This window comes from Nanorana parkeri, unplaced genomic scaffold, assembly GCF_000935625.1.
Source record: "Nanorana parkeri isolate BGI_ZX_2015 unplaced genomic scaffold, ASM93562v1 scaffold2343, whole genome shotgun sequence".
In the NCBI taxonomy this organism is placed as follows: domain Eukaryota; kingdom Metazoa; phylum Chordata; class Amphibia; order Anura; family Dicroglossidae; genus Nanorana; species Nanorana parkeri.
Window position 1 is genome coordinate 4,142 of NW_017308611.1, and position 20,266 is coordinate 24,407.

General features: G+C 41.7%; 1 protein-coding gene across 1 annotated transcript in view; it reads left to right on the forward strand.

Moving 5' to 3' along the window:
- Positions 1-13,853: 13,853 nt before the first annotated feature.
- The window catches only part of SCAI (suppressor of cancer cell invasion), a gene marked incomplete at its 5' end in the record, with an annotated part of 141,518 nt that continues 135,105 nt past the window's right edge, over positions 13,854-20,266 (forward strand). The window contains one exon of the mRNA XM_018573344.1: positions 13,854-13,976. Coding sequence (XP_018428846.1) covers positions 13,854-13,976 — 123 coding nt within the window. The remainder of the gene's footprint in view (positions 13,977-20,266) is intronic.

The window sequence follows — 20,266 nt, forward strand, 5'->3', positions numbered from 1 at the left end:
TCCGCGACAGACCCAGACGAGGAGGGGAAGGGGGGGGGGGGGTCGTCCCCCCCCCCCCCCCCCCTCCTGCACCATACCAGGCCACATGCCAACGACATGGGGAGTGTGCCTTGCCAGGGGGGGACCTTGTACCCATGTCGATGAGGACAAGGGCTTCTTCCTCACAACTCTGGCCCAGTGGTTGTGGGGGTCTGTGGGCAGGGGGCTTTTAGGAATCTGGGTGCCCCTTTCATAAAGGGGGCACGCAGCTGTCTCCCCCCACATGAATGAGTATGGGGTAGTTGTTACCCTTACTCATTCACCAAATAAACAGTATAATTGTAAACAAACACACTATGCACATTTTTGACATTTCCTTTATTAAATACAAAAACAAAGAAAGTGCCACGATGCTTATCTAGCGTCGATCACGTCGTCCAATGATGTACATTATCTTGATCCCGAATGCCAACAAAGAGGTGGACAGCTGTCACAGAATAACACATAGTTCTCTGCTCCTTTGTTCCATTATGAATGACATTCGGGAAACAATTCGGATGAATCCAAATGTCAGTATATGCAGAAATTTGTACGAATGTCAATTCCGAACAAAACAAATCGCACATGTCTATTTACTAAATCACCCCCTTGCCATCAGAGATGTAGACTTTTGAACTGAGTGCTGATAACAAGCCAGAAGGTCCCTCTTCTCTTTAGTCCGGAGGACACTGCGGCGCCCATGGTTGCCAAAAAGAATGTCAAATTTCGATCAGTCTGACCATTGAACAGTTTTCCACTTTGCGAGAGACCATTTAAATGAGCTTTGACCCAGAGAAGATGGCAGCGTTTCTGGATCATGTTCAGATTTGGCTACTTCTTTGCATGATAGAGCTTTAACTTGCATTTTTGGATGGCCCTGCGAACTGTGTTCACAGACAGATTTATGGAAGTATTCCTGAGCCCATGCTGTGTTGTCCATTACAGAATCATGCCTGTTTTTAATGCAGTGCTGTGTGAGGGCACGAAGATCACAGGCATCCAATATTGTGTTTCGGCCTTATCACTTGAGCACAGAGATTTCTTCAGATTCTCATGATCTTTTGCTGATATTATGTACTGTAGATGGTATATTTAAAGTAGACCTTTTTAAAAAACATACGGGAGCAGAGGACGCTGATTTGGAGATCCCCTCAGACTTCCCCTGCTGGAGATTTTATATTTTATCGTTTCCTTTTACGCTTATGATCATTGGCTTTCGTGTAAGTACATTTTCACTTGCGTGTTGTACTCATCAAATAAAAGTTTTACACTATGAAGGCGCTCTGTGTTGCTTTTGTTTCCCAGATCGATGGTCGTTGTTGACCGGTGGGAGCTGCCTCTATGGTGTACCAATGAACTTTACAGCCGGATTTCTCTGCAAACCGGGGGCGCCGGTATTGCTTTTTTCAGTGTACTTTGCAATTTTACTTTGAGGAACATTATTCTGAAATTGTTCAACAATTTTTAGATGGATTTTTCACAGATTAGTGAACCTCTGCCCTTCTTTACTTCTTTTTTTTTTATTGTATCTATTTCTTAAATTTTCCAAATATCAAATATACATATAACATATAAATACTCATAAATACATACATATAATCATAAACACACATCCAAACAAACATTTACATAGTTTTTTCCCCTCTTCCCTATTACATATACTTTATAAGGATTTGCTCCCATTTCTCAATATTAATGCACCATAAGCGGGCATCTGCTCAATTACAATAGTTATTCTGTTCCTTATTCAAACCTACGCCGTACTTTTCCATATGATCTTCCACTTAGGGTTCATAAAAGAAATAAGGAAAGAAAAAGAAGAAAGAAAGAAGAAAAAAAAGGGATGGAGGGCCAGGCTCAGTGGTCGGGGGAGGTCGGAGGTTTATTTATATTCCTCTCTCCCAATATCTAATATATAGTGTTCCCACTTACTCTTCCTTGAGTGTTCCAGTGCTCTTCCCTTCCCCTCCCTCCTATATATTCCTCCCCTTGAGCCCTAATTCCCCTTCCCTTTCCCCTTCATGTGGATTAAATGTGTTATTCCCTTATTACATATGTTTATAAACTCCCAGTTCTAACACCTATATGGTCAACAGTACGGAGGCAGTGCCTACCTGGAGACAATCAATTCCTCTCCATCGTGTACATTCCCTACGTGTATAATATATTTATAATTATATTGTATTTACAATTACCCCTAACCCCATTCCTTTTATTTCTATTATTAACGTGTTTACTATCCAACCTAATTACCGCCTACTTAAACCTCACTATATATTTATCTATATAGATAGATATATAGATAGATAGATATATACACTATATTACCAAAAGTATTGGGGCACCCCTCCAAATCATTGGATTCAAGTGTTCCGTGAAATACCTTGCTACTAAATATTCCACAGTCAACTGTTAGTGCTATTATAACAAAGTGGAAGCAACTGGGACAACAGCAACTCAGCCACGAAGTGGTAGACCACATAAAATGACAGAGCGGGGTCAGCGCATGCTGAAGTGCGGAGAAGTCGCCAACTGTCTGCAGAGTCAATAGCTACAGACCTCCAAACTTCGTGTGGCTTTCAGATTGGCAAAACAACAGTGCTTAGAGAGCTTAATGGAATGGGTTTCCATGGCCAAGCAGCTGCATCCATGCCTTACATCACCAAGTGCAATGCAAAGTGTCAGATGCAGTGGTGTAAAGCACGCCGCCACTGGACTCTCCATAAGTGGAGATGTGCTCTCTGGAGTGACGAATCAAGCTTCTCTGTCTGGCCATCCGATGGATGTGTCTGGGTTTGGCGGTTGCCAGGAGAACGGTACTGGGCTTGGCCCCTTAGTTCCAGTGAAGGGAACTCTTAAGGCATCAGCATACCAAGATATTTTGGACAATGTCATGCTCCCAACTTTGTGGGAACAGTTTGGGGATGGCCCCTTCTTGTTCCAACATGACTGCGCACCAGTGCACAAAGCAAGGTCCATAAAGACATGGATGAGCGTGTTTGGGGGTGGAGGAACTTGACTGGCCTGCACAGAGTCCTGACCTCAACCCGAGAGAACACCTTTGGGATGAATTCAAGCGGAGACTGCAAGCCAGGCCTTCTCGTTGTAACTGACTCACCTGATCCTTGTTTCAGCGCGGCTCGCATTGCCGTCGGAGCTTCGTGACGTCACTAGACTCCTCCCCCTCTCCCTAGTTAAGGCCGACGGAGACACTTGTCTGGCGTTCGAGCAAGTGTGAAGACGCCAGGCAAGTTCCCCATCGCCTAGCACTGAACCTCACTGCTGTTATTGGGCCGGTCAGAGCCCCACCAAAACCGCCATCCTCATAGCCACAAGTGACCTCCCTCCTCTCCTGGAAATCGGCTCTATCTGCAGCACTCCATACCCAGCATTAGGAGGATACAATTAAAGCCAGGACTGCAACTCCTCTCAGGAACCACCGGAGGGCACCAACGTCGCTCCTGTAAAAACCTCTCCACTGAAATAGCAAGTACCCTGTCTTACAGACTGTTACCTCACAAATGCCTGCCTATTAACACTGTGGAATCTTATCAATTGCATCCACGCATTGACTGTTGCCCTCCTTCACCCCAACAAACCACGAATTGCTCCCTTTAATAAATCCTCAAACTAACTTTAGATCAAAGATCGCTGATTTGATTATTACTATTAGACTGCATATATATTGGGGTAGAGTACTACCCCCTCTCTTGATATCTCTGCAACTGTGATCCTCCACCACACAGACCTGTGGGGTCTGACCGTTACACTCGTCCAACATCAGTACCTGACCTCACAAATGCACTTCTGGAAGAATGGTCAAACATTCCCATAGACACACTCCTAAACCTTGTGGACAGCCTTCCAATATTCAATATTGAACCCTACGGACTAAGACTAGGATGTCATTAAAAAACATCACGAAGAAAAAAAAAGATCAAAAGAAAGAAACCCCTCAAACTGTCCTCTACCCTTAGTCTTTGATATTCATTTTAACATATTGTACCTCTTCTTAAATGTTATATTTACTCCGTCAAAATGTCATCCCCATCTCTCTTTCTAAGCTTCCTATATAGGTTCCCCCTTTACAGAGCAATAACTTCCTGTTCTTTTTAAATGTTACCCAGCATGACCATGTTTTTTGGTGGGAATCATATGTATTGCTATTTTTATAAGTAATTTCCTCTAGTGTCTAAGTCTGATTTATTTTCTGACACCTTTTTTTATTGAGGGTGTCTCTTTTTTTTCTTCCAGTACAGAAGGATAATTGCTTTAGCTGTATTTAATAAATATGGGAAAATATATTATTTATAAAAGCTAATTGGTTCTTCCGTTTTATGAAATAATAAATCCCAAGGGTCATATTTAATGGTATTGTTTTTGTATGGTAATATAGTTATATTTTTCCAATAATTTTGAATATTAGTACATTCCCACCATATATGGGCACAGGTGGCAGCCTCTCCACATTCCCTCCAACAAAGTGGAGAGTGATCTGTCCAAATCAAGTTTAATCTTACTGGGTTATAATACCATCTGGATACCAACTTATAGTTCATTTCCACCATCCGTGAAGATCTGGATGAATCATGAATTAATTGACGTATCTTCCCCTTTTGTGAACCTGATAACTCTCCTCCTAGTTCCTCCTTCCATTGTGTTAAATATTTGGGCCACTGTGTATCTTCTAACTGAGACAAAATGTTATATATTAAGGATATTCTTCCTCTATTGGCTCCACCTTTTTCAAACATTTTTTCTAGGGGGTGTAATTCCTTTATTGATCTAATAGGTTTTGGTAAAGAACAGATAAAGTGTCTAAGTTGTTGATATGTCCATTTATCCAGATTGGTAGGTTGTGATATTTTACATATCTCATCGAGTGGTTTTAATGTTCCTTTCTCCATCACTTGATGTAGTAGCCATTTATCTTCTCCTGCCCATTTCTTATAATAGATGTCTGTCATGCCCGCCAGAAAGTAACTATGACCTAGCAGAGGCATTAGGGGGGAATTGTAGTCCCTTCCGTATTTTAAATATAACGAGTCCCAAGTTGTTAATGTATTTCTTACTACTGAATACATATCATTTATTGGGGGTCTAAATTGTTTCGGTATCCAACCCGCTATCTGTAGATCAATTTTACATATTGACTCCATTGGTACCCACAGTTTCTTTTGTTGGCAATATCTCCAATCCAACATCCTGGCCATCACTGAAGCTAGATAATAGAGCTGCAGCTAACGATTATTTTCAAAATCGATTAGTTAGCCGATTATTAAGTTTGATTAATCGGATAAAAATGAAATAAATGTAAAAAATGGCTCCAGTGATGGGACTATTAGTTTGTATTGAGATTGCAGCCCATCACAGGAGCAAGCTTGGAGCGGTGGAAGTAAAAAAAGAAGAAAAAAAAAAGTGTGGTGTGCAATATAGTGAAATTAAAAGTGTAAAATTATACAGCAATGAATGGAGAATGGCAACGGCTATAGAGGACTACAAATCCCAGCAATAGTACATTATACACCCCAATGCAGAATACCGCCAGCTATAATGTACTATTGCTGGGTTTTGTAGTCCTCTATAGCTGGTGATATTCTGCATTGCACTGTATAATGTACTATTGCTGGGTTTTGTAGTCCTCTATAGCTGGTGGTATTCTGCATTGCGCTGTATAATGTATTATTGCTGGGATTTGTAGACCTCTATACAGGGCAATGCAGAATACCACCAGCTATATAGGAATACAACAAATCCCAGCAATACATTATACATACAGTATATAATGTATTGCTGGGATTTGTATTCCTCTATAGCTGATGGTACATTGCTCTGTATAATATACAGTACAGCAGAATGTACCATCAGCTATAGAGGAATACTAATCCCACTATCCCACCAATACATTATAGAGCACCATGTGGGGGGAAAGTGCAGGCTTACCTGAGCAGTCTTGCAGCAAATAGTTTGAGATCGGGCCTGTCTATCGGCGGCTGCCATCCCCTCACACCTGCTCCTCCTTACTTCTTCTCCCCGCGTCCCTGTGCCGATCGTGGATGTGGGCGGGCGGTGAGCGTGCGGTGGGGAGGAGGTGTGGAGCGTGGATGCGGCTGGGCGGGTCTGGCAGCGGCAAGCGTGAGGTAGGGAGGAGGTGTGGCACGCAGCACGTGGAGCCGTGAACAGGGCCAACCAATCGGAAGCCGATTAATCGATGATTGAAAAAGTTGACAACTTTTTCAATAATCGATTGTGTCGATTAGTTGTTGCAGCCATACTAGATAATATCTTCTAAGGTCTGGTAGTGCCAGACCTCCTCTATATTTAGTTTTGGTCAGGGTTGTATGGGAGATTCTTGCTCTCTTTTTCCCCCATACATATCTGGTAACAATTGAACTTGCTACTCTAAAAAACTGTGATGGGAGTATTATTGGCAACATTTGAAATAAAAAAATGAATCTAGGTAATATGTTCATTGTAAGAAAATGACACGAAATATGATTTTTTTATGTCATATTCCTTTTCTTGAAGCATAGGATGGGAAAAGTTCAATAATAGATGATTGTTGCCGTTGTTGCATAAAGTTCATAATGTGTTTAATGTAAAAGTTGCAAATGATTACAGGATATGGTATATCTTACAGAATGAGTCTATAAGATGCTTGATGATGACAAAATATAGTATATCTTACAGCAGAAATCTATAAGATGCTTAAGAAACGTGGCTAGGTAGTAAGTAAAAATAGTCCTAACAGGTGTCTGTCTATTTCAACGTGAGTGTGGGGGTGTGGGCTTGATGCTGTGCGTGCATGTGTGTGGTGTGAATGAGTGTGAGTGTGTGTGTCGTGAATGTGCGACTCTTGAAGGATCATCCCTCATCCTTTTATCCATGCTTTTACTTTAAAATAACCTATGTGATGTTTACCTTTAAAATTCTTTCTGATTAGCATAAGGGAGTGCCATACTCTAGTAGCTGAGTCATGTGTTCTCCTTCTATCCCATTTTGGGCATCATAGTCTATGTCCTAAGTAATGTGGTTTATTCTTCAAACTCATTTTAAAGGCCAAGTCTTCTTTGGGCATTCCCAACAACTGTTTCAACTATACTTAGGTCTGCCTGTCAGGCTTACTGATTGATTACCAATTGTAACTCAAAATCAGCAGTACAGTAAAAAACTGAATCTCCAAACTTGGATAGATTAAAATATAGAAAATCAATCATCATTTAAGGTTCATACATACATATTTCAATATCTGCTTTTAACATTCATCTTAAATCACATTAATTTTCCCTATCCATGAATGTACTAACGTTGGCCATCTTCTTAAATCTGATTTTACTGTAATCAACAAAGTCATACAATTACAATCAAATAGGCCATCTAAATTAGCTGATAGATCACCAAATATTTAAGCTGGTCTTTCCATTGAAACCCAAAGCTTGGTTTCAGAGCGCTTACCTCCCTGGGCCTCATATTTATGCTGAGAATTTCACATTTAGTATAATTTATTTTAAAATTTGATAGTTCCCCATATTCTTGTAAGCTTGATATTCCTTGTCTGGTTCCATTCCCAGTCTTGAATGTTTCGCTTAAGATACCATTTACCCGTACCTATGCAGTGGGATTACTATATATCGCTGCTATCCATCTCATAATTATCTCCTCTAATCCTAGAAATCTAAGACATTCTAGCATATAGTCCCATGCTACTCTATCAAAAGCTTTTTCGTCATCGATAGATAAAAAAAATAGTAGTTTGGGAATTCTTCTTCACATACTCCATAATTGTCAACGTTCTTAGGGAATTGTCTCTGGCCTCTCTGCCTGAGACAAATCTTGTTTCGTCTAGTGAAACATATCGTGGAACTATTGGCAAAAGTCGAGTAGCTAATATCTTCATAATTATTTTATCAGTATTAAATAGTGATATAGGCCTGTAACTCCCACAGCACATAGGGTCTTTTCCCTGTTTTGAAAAATCTACTATATGGGCTAAAGCTGACTCAGGTCTTATGCTTTCTCCTTGTATTAAAGAATTAGCATACTTCATTAAATGTGGTAGAAGGTCGTCTTTAAAGGCCTTGTAGTAGACCACTGTAAAACCGTCTGGTCCTGGCGCTTTCCCTCCCTTCATATTAGCCAGAGCTCTCTCAAGCTCACTCATTTCCATCTCTTTTTCAAGAGCACTTAGGGAGTTGGCCGAGATAGAAGGCATATTAGCTCTTTGTAAATATGATAGTATTGATGTAAATATGATAGTATTGATGTTTTCCTATCTTTATATGATCCTTTAAATTCCCACATTATATAAATTCATATATTCTCTAAATACTTTACCTATATCTTTAGCAGTGTGTACCACCTGGTCTCTCAATGACTTTATCTTAGTGATATATGTGTTATTATACTTCTGTCGTAGTGTTCTTGCTAAATTTTTACTTGGTTTATTTCCCCATTCAAACTGTCTCTGAGATAACATTTGGAACTTCTGGGCAGTTTTAATCAGTAATTGTTTCAATTCTTCTCTTTTTGTTGTTAACCATTGTAGTTGTTCAACTGCTAGAGAGTGTTTATGTGCCTTCTCCAATATGTTAATCTGTCCTAATACAATTAACATTTTTCTACTCTCCTCTTTTTTCTTCCTTGAGCCCATCTCTATCAGTCTACCTCGTATAAGCGACATGTGCGTTTCCCAGAGAGTCGTTGGTGATCTCTCTGGAGAATCATTCAAGCGGAAGAAATTCTTTAATTCCCGTGTTAAATAATCCACATCTTCCGCACTCTGTATCAGACATTCGTTCAATTTCCAATTATTTATTTTAGGTGGAGATCATTTTAAGTCAATAACCATTATCACTGGGGAATGATCTGAAATAGTAGCTACCCCTATATAGGCCGATTTTAAGCACCCTAAATAATAATGGTTTAAAAATATTATATCTAATCGTGAATATAGATTATGTACTGTAGAATAATCCTTTTCTTTTGGATGCATCAATCTCCCAAGTGTCAATAAGTTGCATCTCCTGCAGTAACCCTTTTCTTCTAGATACCGTGTTTCCCTGAAAATAAGACACTGGGGGTGATTTACTAACCTAAAACACACGCACGCACTAGGTGCGTGTGATTTTTACACAGCAAAATGTATTTATCAACCAAAAAGTCTCTAAAAGCATATTTCCACTAATGCCATATATGGAAAAATCATGCACATGATGCATATATAATGCTGCTTCACAGTTTAGACAAAAATGGTTAGCTCATGCATTTACATTCCTGCATTCATCAACGCAAGCAACACAATGTAGAGCTAATTTACACAACATCACCTTGCAATTCATGCAGGGCTTTGCACAACACACCTGCTGGGTGTGTACACACTACAAAGGTGTCTAGATTCCACCAATAGATCATGCTGGGAGGGAACACACTACAGAGGTGCATACTTGTTCGTGGCGTGTTTATAAGGTTAGTAAATCAACCCCACTGTCTTATATATTTTTTGGCTCAAAACAACACACTAGGTCAATCCACACTTATTCATGTACAACAGTCTACATGTATTCATGTACAAAAATATGGTGATCTGGGGTGCCGTACCTTTCCAAGAGCAATTTGCTAACCAATCGCGGGCCAGAATGAGCGAAGCACACTTTCACTATCGATTCCGCACAGATGGAGTGCATTTGGTATCACTCTGCCTGTGACAGGAGGCGGCGCTATAGAGGAAGCATCGGCTTATGCGGCTTTGCTCCCTTCAGTGCTGCCTCGCTTTCTCTAGCGCTGGCTTCGTTGGCACCGCTGATTCTCTCCTGCTTTTCCCGCGGCTCTTCAAGTTCCCCCTTATGCCACCACCGGCCCTGGGAATGGTCACAACTAGGTCTTATTTTCAGGGTAGGTCTTATATTTTAGCAATTCCCAAAAATAGTACTGGGTCTTATTTTCAGGGTAGGTCTTATTTTCGGGGAAACAGGGTAGCTGTCTAAATGTTATATTTGCTTTGCCTGTTGAAGTATCTAGATCAGGCTCTAAAGCCATGTTCATATCTCCAGCCACTATTATTATTCCATGCATAAAGTCTAACAAGCGTGTGGAAACTTGGGATACAAATTAGGCTTGGCCTTGATAAGGGCAATATACATTTACCAGAGTACATTTCACATTTCCTATCTGACCTTTCAAGAATAAATATCTCCCTTGTATGTCTGCTATCATGTCTTCCAATTGAAAGGGTATACTCTTATGAATTCCTATAGCCACCCCTTTCGCTTTATTAACGTCAGAGAGGCTATAGTACCAATTGCTGTACTGACCTGTATATAATCTAGTGGTTGTAACATGGGTTAAATGAGTTTCCTGTAGGAACACGATATGTCCTGCATATCTTCATAATTACCTGTACAATAGGTGTCTTTTACCACTAGAATTGAGCCCCTTTACATTATAATATATCACATTTAACACCATTTAAATTCCTTTCCATACAATACATTTTCAATTTCTATCCCAGGGTAACTTCTCCCAGCACAGATATTCACAAACTCAAACTTTTAACAGCGCATGGGCGATATTTATCCCATCATGCACAGGGTTGGCAATGAGCCAAGACCAGTCAAAGTAAAGAAAAATTTCCACCAATTTAATTCAATATATATCAGACTAGACCATTGACTAGAAACTGACATCAGTTTCCTGGAGATTATACAAATGTATATAACAAATGTATATATTTATCTCCCCAAATTGAAAGACACAATTTTTACTTCAGTTAAAAACTATCTCAAATCAATTTTGATCCTACAAGAACTCAATGGTTTACCCAAATATATATATGTGGCTAATGAATTGCCTAATATACTTTAGAAAGTATACTTTACCAGCAATTTAAAATGTAGTTGTTTGAAAGAAGTCAGCAGTCAATGCTCAGCAACCAGGGATAGTCAGGTTCTCTTTAGTTCAGTTTCCTTGGACAGCCATCCTCAGCTTCTGAGCTATACCCTTGGAATGTATTTGCTTACTGCCTTGGTGTTGGAATCTGCCTCTGCGCTCCTGGTCCCCTCTCTCTATATCCCCCCTGTGATGTGGGCTTGGTTTGGTCTTCCACGTGATTATTGACGTGAAACATGACGTCAAATATATCCTTTTTGCCCTAGACCTTTCCCTCACAATCACCACCAGGGGGCACTATTGTTCTATATAAAGGTTGGGAGCATTTCATTTAATTTCACTAATTTCGAAAAGTTAAGGCAGTGAGATAACCTCTAACCTCAGCCCTTGGAAAAAGACATGAATATAAAATGTTTACAATACTTGATTACACAGTGTCAGACTTTAGGTCTGCTTCTTCGATTTACAGCTTAGAGAAGATCTAACCTAAAGCCATTAGCAATCCTCCTCTAAATTCCTTAAAAGTGAGGTTATTAGTTTTGAAAACCCAGAGATTTTTCATGCATATAAGAAAAGAATATACATTGGCATCTACCACCTAATTCTTTGCACTTAAATATAAAAACCCCATTATTAGTAATACACAACAATATATTTCAATGGGTACACTCAAACAATATATAATGAATATAGTTTGGGATATATAAAAGTACATGTATAAAACTTTACTTGAAGTCAGTCAATTAAGTAGGCATATAGATGCTGCATATACAGGTGAAACTCAAATAATTAGAATATCAGGAGACTATTTATGCTAAAATTCCTAACTCCTTCTCTGTGAATGTCTCTATTCAAGAAGAATGAACTTTTCTTCACCTTTTAGCAAACAGACAAAATTGCCACCAGTATGCCCATAGACACATCTGTAAAATAACATGTTTAGGCTTATGAAATTGATTCCTTTCGGCCCAATAGTTCTGACAGTTACCCAATTAGTGCTAAATTGTGAACCATGTTCACTAATAGGGAGTCTAATGTTCGCAAGAAAACTAAAAACAGGCCGAGTCCACGGGGAGCAGTTCTTCTTGGAGTTTGTTGTTACTATTGGGCGGTTACAAAAAAAAGGGGAACCCTCCCCCGCTCCTATCCTATCCCCCTCTATTTGTATATTTATTCCCCTGCTCCGTCCCCCCCTCTGCTATTTCAGCATCGAGGAAGGGAGAAGAGAGCAAATCATCAAACTCATTTAATTTAATGCATCGCTTAATGGTAACCCAGATGTCTCCACATGTCTTTTTTTGGCGGGTGGTACCCATCTCTTATCAGCTAGCTGAGTAAGGCTTACATTGTCGTTTTTCAATCCTGGTAATTCGGGAGTTCTGATTCTAAGTCCACTACAGAATCCCTCCTATTTCTTTTTGGAATCGTAAGTGATATGATTGGCCATTCTTTCTTGCGATCAAGCATGTTGGAAACTCCCACCTGTACCTCTTCTGCTTTAAGAATATCAAGTAGGGGTTTAAAAGCAATGTGTCTCAGTAATGTTTCTCTCGCCAAATCTGGGAATATTAGCAGATGTGCTCCTTTATAATGCATGTATGGGACCCCTCGGTTTTTACGTATAATCTCCTCTTTATCCTTTTTAACAAGGAAACCGGCATATTACATCATGGTGTACCTCCAAAACCATGCCTCTAGGGCGGTATGTCCTGTGGACTTCGTCTAAAAGTGGGGCTGAGTCTGATTTTATTCAATAATGGGCTAAAAATTTCCCAAATAACGTCTTTTAAATCCCCTTCCAACACATTTTCAGGTAAGCCTCATATTCTTAGATTTTTTTCCTCTTACCTCTATTTTCCAAATCCTCCAGTTTATACATTACTGCTCTCATAGATTGCAGGAATTTTCTATGTGCTTCTTGTAAATCACGGATAACATGCTGTTCCAATTTTTCTGACTCCTCCACTAGCTGCAGTAAACATGTCAGGTCTGTTCTCATACCGTTCAAATCTTGTTTTATCTGTTTTTCCAATGCTGGTAACATATGGGCCATATCTGCCTTAGTAGGGAAATCCTGCATGGAAGATTCCCCATCTCTGCACTGATTTCTCTTGAGACCAACACTGCCGGATCTGAGTCACAGGACGCTCCTGCAGTGTCGGTGAGCTAGTATGGGAGGGATGCATGTCTGAGGTATCTAGCTGCTGAATCCTTTAGTCATCTCTCCATTTAGGCTGTACCCTCTACGTTGTGAGATACCTTTTCATGGATCTCCCTCCTTCGGCTGTAGCTCCATTTCTCTTCTGGTTGCTCTTCCTCATCCTACCAGGGTCTTCGGCATTCTCTCACCGCTCCATCGGCTCTCGGAGCTCCCCTGACTCACGGCCGTTCAGTAGCCACTCCCCTTCACATCCTGTCAGCTGACCTCTCACATCCTGTCCCTTTTACTTCTGACACACACTGACTCTCTATGATGCTCTTTTTATACCCAATCATGTTACTGACCTTTGGCCAATCAACCTAATAGTTGCAAAATGTTCTTCCAGCTCTTCCTTGTTAGTGCCACTTACTTTGCCAGCTTTTTGTTGTCCTGTCCCAACTTGTTTGAGACGTGTTGCTGCCATCATTTTCAAAATTACCTTATTTTTTCTAAACATGGTAAATTTTTTAGTATAAACATTTGATATGTTTTCTATTTTCCATTGTAAATAAAATATGGGTTTATGAGATTTGCAAATCATTACACATTTTGTAGATTGTATGTAGATTTGACACAGTGTCCCAACTTTTTGGAATTAGGGTTGTACATTGTATTGTTGGGTGCTCAAATTAAATTTAAATTAGCTGTCCTTTATTTGTATTATAAATGTATAAAGGTTTGTCTGTATGTGTGCATGTTCAAATAAGCAGAGATATGTAGTATTATCAGTAATTCTAGGTAAGTTTTGTAGCAAGAGCTTCTTTTTCTCCCACAGTCTCCGCACATCAGAGACAAGCTACCTTAATGAAGCATTCTCATTCTACTCTGCTATTCGACAACGTTCCTATTATTCTCAAGTCACCAAAGAGGACAGGTGAGATTTCTCTTATTAGTACCCTCTTCTCTATAAATCTTTTTAACCCAAATGTTGGAAGTGTTAGATCATGTTTAACATAATAATAGTCTGTCCATAGCTTATAAAAAACACAGGTAAAATAAATGTTTGTTTACTCCTCCATCAAAATGAAAACTATACATAAATACAAGACACATTTTATAATTTCAACTTTTGTATATCTAAAGATATATCATGTAGAAAAATATTCTTTACTTTGGTGCATTTACTTAAGAGAAACATAGTGATGGTGGTCATCACTTGTTTCCTTTTGAAAATACTAGGTGCTTGCCTGTCATACCTAAGTTAGTAATTTCTGAGTTTGTGTTCACATTCAAGTGGTCACCAGCAGGAAAATTCAGTCAGCTACAGCAGGTGTACCACAGCAAACATCGAACGGTCATAGAAATATATCGGACCCATTCATATTTTTGCACTTAAGTGTAGCATTATGGAAACTCTATCCCACTATAATTTTTAAATATAATCTTTATTTGCTTTTTCAAGATATCAAATTACAGTGGCTGATATTTTAAGTGTGAAAATGTCAATTTCAGTGTTACAAAATAACATATACCATTTAAACAACTCATCGTTATCCTTATTTGACTTCCTATCTGTAGTTTTAATAGGCATGCTTGTTCTGGGTTAGTGACTCAAAATTTTAGAATAGCATGACAGCCAAGCATCTACAATTTTTAAAGGAGTAGGCAATAATAGCAGCCTACATGTTTTATTTAATGTAATTGATTCACTTTAATTTAAATGTAATATAATCAAAATCTATTTAAACCTCGTTTTACTGTAATATAATTTCTACAATGTTCCATCTAGCCAACAATGGCATATTCAGTTTTGATGTTTAGTATAAATATAAAAGCATGGAGATTTGAAATGTTTTAAAGCACTGTTGATAAAAAGAAAGAATGCCTAAATGAGTTAAAGCTGGTCTCCAGGTATGACCCAGTTAGGGTCATACCTGGAGACCAGCTTTAATTCATTTAGGCATTACTCCCTTTTTCCCTCCAGAGCATGTCCCAGTATTATTTGGAAGATACAGCTTTTATTATTCTCTGTGATGTCATTACCAAACGTGTAAAATTTTTGCAGGGGTAGTTGCTTGGAGAAGTACCTTTTTGACCTGCCACACAGAACTACGTTTCCCAAGAGCCGGGTCAGGGTCGTAGGGAAAGCCCTATGCACAGTGTTTTGGCAGGCTCTTGGACATGAAGTCTACAACTTTTTTTTCTGTGAAAGAAATCAATATATGTATTCATACCTTGTGACAGCAGTGACTCTACTAGTTGAAGTATGGTCAAGAATGATAATGGATACGTTTTTGTTTTCCTAAAAAATACACAAGTTAATTTTTGGTGCCCAAAAAAACCCAATATAAAACCTAGACATGTAGGGGGGTTTACCAGCCCTACATCTTACCAGGCCACGTGCCCTTGGCATTGGGAGGGTATCCCCATGCTGATGGGGGACAAGGCCCTTTTCCCCACAGCCCTGACCCGGGGGTTGTGTGGGTCTGCGGGCAGGGGGGCTTATTTGCATCTGGGTACCCCTTGTGGCAGTGCAGTATGGCAACTTTGACACCCAGGACTCTCAGCCAAAGGGCAACCATGTTATTAGGAAGAGCCTTGCTTTTCAGGTTCTTTTCAAACTTTTCAAGTTTTCCTTATTGTAGCTGGGATCTGGAGCTCTGTAAATCTCTAGAGCTCTGGGTGGATTGAGATCTCCAGTTCTGGGGCCAGGTGTTACCAACGACCAGCTTGGGCTGATCAAGTGGCTGAGAGCAGCCTCATTAGGAAGCCAGCCCAGTGCTCAGAGTTGTGGGAGAGTTGTGTGGGTGCAGGAGGCACAGAGCACAGCAGACTCAGGCGCGTGCTGGACACGTGGAACAGCCAGGGAAGGCTGGGAGAGCTCGGGAAGGTCGGTGACCCTAGGACCTGTGGAGGGGTGAGCAGTGTGAGTTTCCTGGAGCTGTGGAAAGCTACAGAGCAAAACTAAAGACTGTCCTTTTATGTTGCTGCTAGAAACTGTCTTGTGCAACAGGGGGAGTCTACCCTGTGGATGGAAAGACTTTTTGTGTTTGCCATAATAAAACTGCATTTTACTTTCACTTCCTGTCTACAGTCGAGTGTCCTTGTTACACCCTTTAATTAAGGGGACGCCCAGATGCCGCCGCCCCCCCTTTTAAATGAGTAAGGGGTTCTTGTACCCCTACTCATTCACTAAAGGGTTAAATGTAAACAAAGAAACCACACATTTTGAAAAAGTCCTTTAATTTCAAAGCAAGTCAGTTTATATAACACAATAGCACTCGAATACTATTGTGTTCTATGACAGCTGAGAATGTCAAATGGGCGGAACGAGCCCCGTGACATCACGGCTCACTTCACCCATTTGTTTACATTCGAGCCACAGCTGTCATTTTGCGGCAAGTCTTCATCGGGTTCGGACGGGTCGGCTGGCATCGACTTTTTCTTCCTGCAGGTCGTCGGGCATCGTTCATCGTGATTGACGTTGGATTACATAGATGGATCAATTTAAAAAAATAAAGGACTTGTCAAAAACTGACTTTTTTAAAATGTGTGGTTTCTTTATTTACATTTACTTTTAACCTTTTAGTGAATGAGTAGGGGTATAAGTACCCCTTACTCATTCAAAAGGGCGGGTGGCGGCATCTGGGTGCCCAAGTAAAGGGGTACCCCGATGCAAATAAGCCCCCCTGCTCACAGACCCCCTCAACCACCAGGTCAGGGTCGTGGGGAAGAGGCCCTTGTCCCCATCAGCATGGGGACACCCTCCCAATGTCGAGGACATGTGGCCTGGTATGGCACAGGGATGGGGGTGCTCGATCGTGTGTCCCCCCCTTTCCTGCCGGGCCTGTGCTCAGATCAAGGGATCTGGTAGGAATTTTAGGTGAGACCCTATGTTTTGCCCCCGTGTTTTTTGGGGGTGGGGTTGCTCCTCAAAATTCCTACCAGACCTAAAGGATAGACCTTTTTTAAAAAATGTTTACCTGGGGGGGAGGAGAGAGCAGTTTACAGTGTACTGCATGTTGTTTTGGGGGGTTTTGCCTAACCTACACTTTTCAAAGAGATGCTTTCACCTTGCCCATGCATGGATAAGTGACAGTGTCTCAGCAAGGTTGCCCCCCATCCCCAAACCCCCAATACTCACCTTCCCAGCAATCGCTTGCTGCTCCTTCCTCCTCTGCAGCTGGCAGTAAAATGACCGATGATGATCCAGGCGAGTAAAAGTAATTTGACAGTGCTCAAGCCTAGCGATTAGTTTCTAGACTTGTCCTTTGCCGCAGAAGAGGAGGTCATATGGTCCTGCATACCCAGAAGTGCCAGGTATTGTGGACTGCTGCTGCAGAGAAAGGAGCAGCTAGGGATCACTGGTAAGGTGAGTATAAGGGTCTTTTGCAGAGGCAGGGTGACAATGCTGCTGTGCGTTTTCACTACAGAGCAAATAGGATCTCCCTATTAAATAAAGTTGAAAAAGATCAGCTCTACTGGCAGAATCAACAGGTAATTAAACCATGTTACAGGTAGAAACAGAAAAACAAAAAAAATGCTGTGTTAATACTACTGACAGACTCATATACTGTGTGTCACTTTTTATTTTGCCCATAGTTACACTTTTTTTTTTTTTCAATGTTGAGTTTATTAACACATAATCAAACAGATAATTGAATACAAAGCATTGTAAAAGCATTTCATCGGGTATATCACGTCAATTGAAAAGAACTGGTCAGACAGCACACTGAAAAGGTCTAGATATGCATATTGCATTCAGTAATTGAACCAAATGCTATATGCCATTTCAGATATATGGTTAACAAATACGCCATAAATTGCGCCTCCCGAATAGACCCGCCTATGAGCCTTAAGTTCTCACCACTGCAGGAGGCACGAGTCTATTAATACCATCTTCTGCCCTCTGGCATATGTGCAAAAACGTGCTACAATCAAACTCACAAATATGCTTTATTCAAGACCCCTGGTCCGATCATTGTTATACGACTAACATAACTATCTAATGATGCATGTACTGAACACTACGTGGGACGTACACACCCCTCTCGCTCTGGGTACATGTCCTATCCGTATTAATTTCAAGAGTCACGCCTTGTGTGAGAGAGTGGGTGGACTTCCACCTCAATATGGTATCTCCCGGACTAGGCAGATACAGAAGAGTCTTATGGAGCTGGGATCAGGTGGAAAGAAGGGGTGAGGGAAGAAGTCAAAAAACAGAATTAGACCATGGAGGAACTGATCCCCACGGGCCCGCCCCCGTGGTATGTATGACCTCACTCTCATCCCTCGGCCGATGAAGCAGCGAGGTTTGCGCCCATCACTGTGACATAGTCAGGGGTGGTTGTGAAATAGGACCACGGTCTCCAGACGGTTCGGAACCTCTCTTCCTCATTATGGGATAGATGCGGTCAGGTCCTCCATTCGATAAATCTCATCCACGATGGAGAACCATAGTCTCATTGTGGGGGGTCTGGATTGTCTACACATCAGAGGTATACATGACCTTGCTGCATTCAGCATATGTATAGTCAGGGATTTTTTGTAGCATTTGATAGTGAGGTGGGTCATGTGTAATAAACAGACCGCTGGATCGTCTGGTAGGGCGCCAATCACCATCCAGTTGATTATCGACCTCACAGCCGTCCAAAAAGGGCAAAGGCAAGGACATTGCCAGAATATATGAAGCATGGTACCCGGAGCCTGGTCACATCTCCAACATGTCGGAGGGATTGAGCCATTCATTTTGCTCAGGATATACAGGACTTGGTACCATCGGGTTAAGATCTTGTTGCCCTGCTCCTGGAATTTGCATGCCAAGGATGATCTATGTGCTAGGAATAGAACTGTACACCGTTGTTGCTCAGTGAAGGGTCTACCCAACTCAGACTCCCATTTACCGAGAAATGGAGGGCAATATGATTGAGGTGGTGAGCAGAGCTGTCTATAGAGCAAAGATAGGGTGTGGCGGATTGGGACCCCTTGATGACACATGGACTCGAACGCTGTGAGGCGGCGCGACAGCCCCCGCAGGCCAGGCACAGAGACAAGGAAGTGGCGAATCTGCAACGCACTCCATTCGTCTAACAACGGACTGATCAGGTTCCGTATGGAGTAAATAGACAGCCAGGTCCCGTCCGAGATAAAATCAAAGAGGCGGAACTTGCCTACACCCAATAGTCTTTGGACCCGACGCTCTCCAGGCCTGGAGGGAAGTCAGGGTCCCCAATCACCGGTATCATGGGCGATGGGTGAGGGGAAATGTCAGAGCTGCCAAGAGAGGTCCGAGCAACCCTTAGCGGTGCTCGGGATTATGAGAGTTCCATCCCCACCCATTGTTTCTGATCCATGTGGCAGCACCAATCCAATAACCTGGCAAGGTTGGACGCCTTGTAGTAGAGTCTGATATCTGGCAGGCCCATCCCCCCAGATCCTAGGAAAGGACCAGGAGGCGATAAGCCAACCTAGGACGCTGACTTGCCCAGACAAAGGATAGAAACAGTCGTCTCAATTGGGGGAAAAAATGTAGGTGGTAAATGGATTGGGATCGCCTGAAGGATGTACAGAATCCTGGGAAGTACTGTCATTTTAAGGGAGGCGCAGCGGCCAAACCATGTCCAGGTCAGGTCCTGCCAGTTCGAGAGGTCCTGTTTAAGTGTATGTAGTAGAGCTGCAACAACGATTCGATGTAGTCGATTAAAATCGCCGATCGAAAACATTGGCAACGTTTTCGATCGCCGATTAGTCGGCTATCTATTACATTGCCTGTTCGCGGCTCCACACACACGCTGCTCGCGCCCACCGAACACGCACGCCGCGCCCACACCACACGCCTTGGTTCAGCCACCAATCCTGGCGCTCCATACATCTTGCTGGTCCGGGAGTGCTTCTCAGGTATATTCAAACCTCTGATTTTGAGCGAAGTGAATCTAATCACCTCATCAGTACTCCACTGTGGGGCGGGGCCCCCAGGTCTCACCATATCTATCGGGAGAAGAGGGGGGGGCAGGGGTAAAGACTGTAAAGGCCCGAGGCTGGGGCCTTTACAGAGGACGAGAGTAGAGAAGGGGGAATGGAGTGAGAGAACTATATGAACCTAGGGGAAGAAGAGGAGAGACCCAAAAGGCAGGAAGAAATAGTCCCTGTGGATGATACCAACTGTCTGACCCAGCTATGGGTCGATTACGATTTAACGCACTTCCCCCCTCACTGAGGGCAGGA